Raw genomic sequence first — 6,689 nt, 5'->3', positions numbered from 1 at the left:
ACTAAAACCCATAAAACGGTCTTCAATCTTCAAACAAATAAACTGGGTACAAGAACCCTTAGAAAGAAAACGAAAAACTCTAGAAAAGTAGTTTCTAGAAAAATAATATGTTTTGAAAAATAAAACTCGTTTATACCAAAACTATTTATAATAAAATCATTTAATTATTAAAATAATCGAGTTTCATTATTTTTAACTCAATATCACTTCTAAAATATAATTTTTGTTTCTTCAAATATAAGTCATCATTATTTTTTAAGATAAGTAATTTGTATCAATGTCTTTGGTACTAAAAACGCATTTTACGTTATACAAATTATTTTTCTTGTTTTGCAAATCTTATTGTTAAATAAAAACTAGTCATAGAAATAAATATCAATGAATATTCAAGAATCGCTCACTAAGAAATTTCCTTAGGTACGAACATTGAACGAAACTTCCAATGGACAGTGATTAAAATTGGCACATGCAAGAGTGGACCCGTGAAAACAAAATGCTTAGCTTTATCCCAAACCATCCATTTTAGTTCCTCCTTTGAAATTAAAAATGGGATCCTTTTAGGTCAAATTTCACCATAAAGAATTAGTCTCAGTAATCTATTCTTAATTTAATGGTAATCCCAAAGTGCTAAAAATGAGAAATTATAAAATGAAGAAAAGCAACGTGCATTTAAAATATACAGATTAAAGCCACTTTGTATGATATTAGAGAGATTACAGAGGGGAGAGGTCATGTCATTATCAAAATGAAATCCTGAAAGTGATAACATAATCCAAGAGGCACATGGCAGTAGTATCTTAATGATGAGGGTCCACTGGTGTTCTTGTATTTTTCGAAATCAGTTCAAAAAGTCACTCCAAACAGGAAATTAGAAGCCTCACATTAACATAAAGTTAAAAGATAATCAATAATAAAACATTGGTCACACTGCTGCAACATTTCAATCCCAACTGAAGCAGAAAGTGTTTGACATGGACAAGACTCATAGTTATAACATCATATATATATATACACGCATATATATCTTCAATCAAAGCAGCAAAAGACTTCATCCAGTCACCACCACAAACAGTTATTCTTAGTTTCTATGATTCTTAATTTCTATCACCTCAACATGCATGCCCTTAAAACTTAAAACAGAATCCTATCTTCATCTGCCTCCTCAGCAATCTGCAGAGCTGAAACTGCTTGTGCTGCTATGAGATCAGCAGAGAAACCTGCAGGTCCCCATCCTGCACCTTCATATAGTGGTTCGTTCACGTTTTTCTCAAAAGGGTCTGATGAGAATGACCATTCTCCATTTTCACCACCACCCCACTTGCAACCATATCTGTATGCATCAGAGACCCAACCCACTCTTTCAAAAGACCATCTGCCACCATCTAGATGAGGGAAGCAACCACTTTCTCCACCCACAGAGATGCCGAGATTTCGGTTGCAGTTCCAGGTCTTGCACCCACCATTATCTATCACAACCTTACAGGAATCGTCCGAGTCTTCGTCAAGTAAAACATGCAGAGCAACAGCCTCAGCAATAGCAGCACCCTCTTCATCGAGTCTCTGCTGCTCTTCTTTCTTTTTCTGTTTCTTTTTCTCCAGTTCAGAAATAATGGCTGCAGAAGTAGCAAGTGCTTTTTCCAAGCGCCTTTTCTTCTTCTCAGCCTGTTTCAGACGATCCAATTCGTCTTTCACCTGCTTCTTCTTCGCTTTTCTCACATGTTGCCCTTTATTACATGCCATGGTATCCATAGAATTTACTGCACCTAAATAGTAAATACTAAAGTGATGTCTTTGAGAGATCCTTCAAGTGAATTTCTTTAGAGCTGTATACATTTTTTTTGTGTAATACTTTTCCACTCTTTCCCTAATTGTAATGCTAAATATGTTCTAATTAGTTGAAGTATCAGGACTAATACTATTGATACGTTGCCAACCACTACACCCACTCAGGTCTGTAGGAGTACCTCATTTTGCGAACTATGCAATCCCAAACAGAAACAACAGGAGCCAGCATCAGAGAAAATTCATAAGCACTCATATGACTTGGCCTCATTCTTCCTAACTTCCCACAACCCTTGCATTTGCCCATCCTGAAAAAGCCAACAGATCTACAAGACTATTAATAAATCCGTATGCTGCAATTACACTCGTGTTCGGGTACACCCTTCCCAACTGCAGAGTAAGCTACAAAGAGCATGCGAATCATCAAAATCTGTAAGTGCTCACAAAAACAAAGAGACACGACTCATTTACAGATAGAGAATCATACACAGCCCAAAACAAATAAATAAAGATACTAGAACAGCAAAAGGAAACACACAAACCAACAACAACATGAATATGTCTCAAGAACAAATCAAATTTCACTATGAAGTATAGAATTAAACATCTGAATATTAATAGAGTAGCGCAAAGATATAAACAACACGTAATCAAGCGGAACGACCAAGTTTGAATTGTCATATTGAGCTTGGTTAGACTAAAATCTTCAGAAACAATGCATTTATACACATTTTAAGACTAACAAAATTACTTTATTCATGAAAAATGTAAAATGGCAACAAGACTGAGCCAAGTTTAAGAGTAAATACTGCATCGAGAACTGAATTGTATACCGTAATGACTTGTTGAGAAATGAAAAGTGTTGGGACGGATGGAAATTTAATTTTAATGGACAATAGTTACATCTATAGGTCACACATTTCATTCTATATCAGTCCTCAATAAAAAAATAAAGAATGATTCAAAAGCAGGTAAACTCGTTATCGCAATGTAATCATTCACTTTAGATATCATTAGCCAATTCATTATCAATTCACCATCCACCAACTCCACATCCACCTAACAACCTAAATCCAAAATGAAATAACAAACACTTAACTAAAACATACATAACCTAGCTTGTCCCTTAATGAAAGACGAAAATGCAAGATTCAATTGCTGGCCTAAAAAAGCACTCGCCAAACATGACGCCAATTAGTTATCTTCACTGTTATTGAATTGTTGATTTTGCATATACAAGAGCACAAAACGCCATTTTATTTCTCCCGCAATTCAATTTGTAAACAACCCAAAACTAACAAAACCAATACCCTATAGAGACCAGATCCGCCCAACTAACAATCAACGCATAAATGAACTCAATTCAAGTAAAATCCACAAACACCCCCACAACAAAAACCACAAGATCTACCCAAAACACCAAATTCAAACACTCCAATAAAGAATTAAGACACAGATCCAAAATCCCATAAAATTCTCCACACCCATAATTCACCAAAAAGAAAAAAAGGAAACCCACAATCAAAATCACCGGAACAGAAAAAAAAAACGCGTGCTTTGAATCAGGAAACGGCGAATCGTACCTGTAGGAATGGCATAGAGAGCAGAAGAAGGGTTTCACCAAAGATAGACACAGTTGAAGAGTGAGATAAAGCTGAATAGACAAAAGGGTATCCCTGGTGACGATGGAATTGGTTGGATCTGAAGGAAACGTAGGTGGGTAAGGGAAGAAAGTGAAAAAGGTTTGTGCTTTAAGAAAGAGAAAACGGAGGAAAAAAAGAGAGAAGGAGAGCGAGAGCGAGAGAAACAATAAAATAACCGATTACACAAGGAAGGAAAGGGGACAGTGGTGTGAAAGACGAATGAGAAAACGACACGTCACACAAAGTGCCGAAAGGGGACTCTAGATTATATGACTTTTCTTGTTTTGACACGTAAGACTTGTGAAGGACAGGAAACTGTGTCGTGTCATTGACAGTTTGGGAGCACGTGCCACTGTAATGAAGGGTATATGAGGTGTCGTAATTAAGGGTAGGTCCCTTTTAGAAGACAAATTCTAAAACTCTTTTTCTTCCATTATTAAATTCTAATAAATGCTAATTCTGAATATTTTATTTGTTATTTTAAACTAATTTTACAATTAGCACGAATGTAGCATAAAACGATAAAAAATGCTAATTATGAATATTTTAATTTCAATGTATTTTCTTCTTAAACTTATATGTTGATCAGTTAAATGAAAATTAATAACGTAATATTATTTTCACAACTGCTTTTCTAGAATCACATTTTTTTTATAACTTTATACTTAAATAATAAATAATCCTTAATTACGATGACTGTTTTTTGTAATTATATTAACTGTTTGTTTTATCAGCCTAAAAGATATCATCACACAAAAACAACATGCTTTGTTTTCACCATTAAGCATTAAGTTTCTTTATTTTTCTAAGTGAAACTAAGTTCCATGAAAATATACATTTGCTTAGTGGAAACTGTGTTTACTTGTTTCACAAATAATCCAAACAAAATACACTTTAAGAAAATACTTGTAAGAAAATAAATGGGAGCTTATTCTAGAAATTGTATTTTAAAACATTTTTTTCCGTAAATTTAGCTTTTTTAAGACATTAAAACTAAGCAAACAAAATGTTATTTATGTTAGCAAAAATTTTAACAACATCAACTCTCGTAATAAAGCTAAGTTTCAAATTAGATGTTGAAGTTTGTTATTTCAGTTAGGTTTCACTTAGGATTACTACTTTGCAGTAGTAATCGGTTAAGATTTTTCCTTTTCCCTTTTTTCCCAACCTATTTAAGGTTAGGGTTTAAACCCCTTCAGATTGTAACAAACACAAATTCTATAGTAAAGAATTAATAGATTCAAGTTTTGCTCTTACCTTCTCTGTAGTTGTGTTTCGATCTGCTCTTCTTCTTCTTCCAGTAGCCATAACCATGCCCCAGCAGAGAGCTTCGCATCCCTGCTCTCCAAGCTTCCAGAACACACGTTCTCTCTCTCTCTTCCTTTTTCTGAATGAAGACTACCTCGTGGCAGTGACTCTAGCTGGACATATTTTGTCTTCTAAAGGTCGTAGAAGATTGGGCCTATGTTTTAAGACTTTTGGGCCTGACTTAATATAGTATCAGAAGTACAACACAGTTCTTGATCGTTTCTTGCCAAGATGGAAACCCCAGATCCCACAACTCAACCTTCAAGCCCATTTTATCTCTATCCTGAAGAAAATCCAGGTACTACTCTTATTTACCAAATTCTCAATGAAACTAACTACTCATCTTGGAGCAGGAATTTAGAAAGGGCTCTTCTCTCCAAAAACAAGATCAAATTCATTGGTGGCAGTATCAAGAAGCCACCAAGAACTGATTCTTTGTTTGATGCTTGGGAAAGATGTGACACCATGGTTTTATCTTGGATTATCAAGACACTTTCCACCCAGATTGCAGATAGTGTCATCTATGTTGACAATGCCAAAGATTTGTGGGAAGAACTTAAAGAAAGATTTTCTAAAGGAGACTATTTTAAGATTTCAGACCTACTACAAGATATACACTCCATTAATCAAGGAGAGCGAACTGTCAGCCAATATTTTACTGACTTTAAAAACCTTTGGTTGCCTATGTTTTGCTTCCACTTTAGAGCACAACAGGCATAAACTTGATTCTAGGACAAGGAAAGGTGTTTTCTTAGGTTATAAAAATGGTGTTAAAGGATATGTTATACTAGATGTTAATACTAGGGAGATATTTTTAAGCATAAATGTTATTTTCTATGAAAATATTTTCCCTTACAAGGATGCACAAGATAATGAGAACAACCATGATGAGAAAGAGATTGACAATGTTTTACCTAATATTTTTTTGGTATGGTCAAAACTATGATGAAATTCATAATTTTGAGGAGAATGGAGATACAGAACAGAGGCCTGATAACAATGAAGACACTGGTACATATCACACCAATGATAGAGAAGATCACAATTCTAGAAAATCTACCAGAGTTAAAAAGGTTCCTGGATACCTAAATGACTACATACACCAGGTCAATCATTCCTCATCCAGTTACCTTCATGCAAAAAATAACTACAAAACCCCCTATCTTATTTCCAATGTTTTGTCTTATAACTCTTTATCCGAAAAACACCTAAAGTACACCTTGGCCATATTTGCCAACAATGAGCCAAAATCTTATAATGAGGCAAAAGACAACAGTGAATGGGTCACTGCAATGCAAAGAGAACTAAAAGCCTTACAAGACAATGGCACTTGGCACTTAACTCAACTTCCTCTTGGAAAAAATTCCATTGGATGCAAATGGGTGTACAAGATCAAGCACAAAGTTGATGGCACCATAGAGAGGTACAAAGCCCGTTTAGTTGCTAAGGGTTACACACAACAAGAAGGCATAGATTTTTTGGACACTTTTTCCCCTGTGGCTAAACTAACTACTGTCAGAGTTCTTCTTGCCATTGCTTGCCTCAAGAAATTGGTATCTACATCAATTGGATGTTGATAACGCCTTTCTGCATGGAGATCTAAATGAAGAGGTATATATGGAGTCACCACCAAGGCTAAACATCCATACAAAAGGTCAGGTTTGTAGGCTAACTAAATCTCTATATGGGCTGAAGCAGGCCAGTAGACAATAGGTTTGATAAACTATCATCCTTTCTTCTCTCTGTTGGTTACATTCAATCTAAATCTGATCATTCTCATTTTATTCAGAAAACATCCACAAATTTCACTGCTCTCTTTGTGTATGTAGATGATATTATTCTGGCAGGAGACTTTATCACCGAAATAGAACACATTAAAGGTCTTCTTCATCATGCCTTTCGGATCAAAAACCTAGGGGAGCTAAAATACTTTTTAGGCTTTGAAGTAGCCAGATC

The 6,689-nt window shown here is 35.1% G+C and overlaps 1 protein-coding gene across 1 annotated transcript; it reads right to left on the bottom strand.

Annotated features, from left to right (window-relative positions):
- Nucleotides 1–859: 859 nt before the first annotated feature.
- On the bottom strand, nt 860–1,934 carry LOC124832098 (uncharacterized). The gene has a single exon (XM_047306221.2). The coding sequence runs from the start codon at nt 1,747–1,749 to the stop codon at nt 1,132–1,134; it is 618 nt and encodes a 205-aa protein (XP_047162177.1). The 5' UTR covers nt 1,750–1,934; the 3' UTR covers nt 860–1,131.
- Between the last annotated feature and the right edge of the window lie 4,755 nt (nt 1,935–6,689).

The sequence above is a fragment of the Vigna umbellata genome, chromosome 4 (assembly GCF_029865625.1).
Source record: "Vigna umbellata cultivar VRB3 chromosome 4, Vumbellata_1.0, whole genome shotgun sequence".
In the NCBI taxonomy this organism is placed as follows: domain Eukaryota; kingdom Viridiplantae; phylum Streptophyta; class Magnoliopsida; order Fabales; family Fabaceae; genus Vigna; species Vigna umbellata.
Note: the sequence above shows the minus strand (reverse complement) of the source record. Positions and strands in the feature narration are given on the sequence as shown.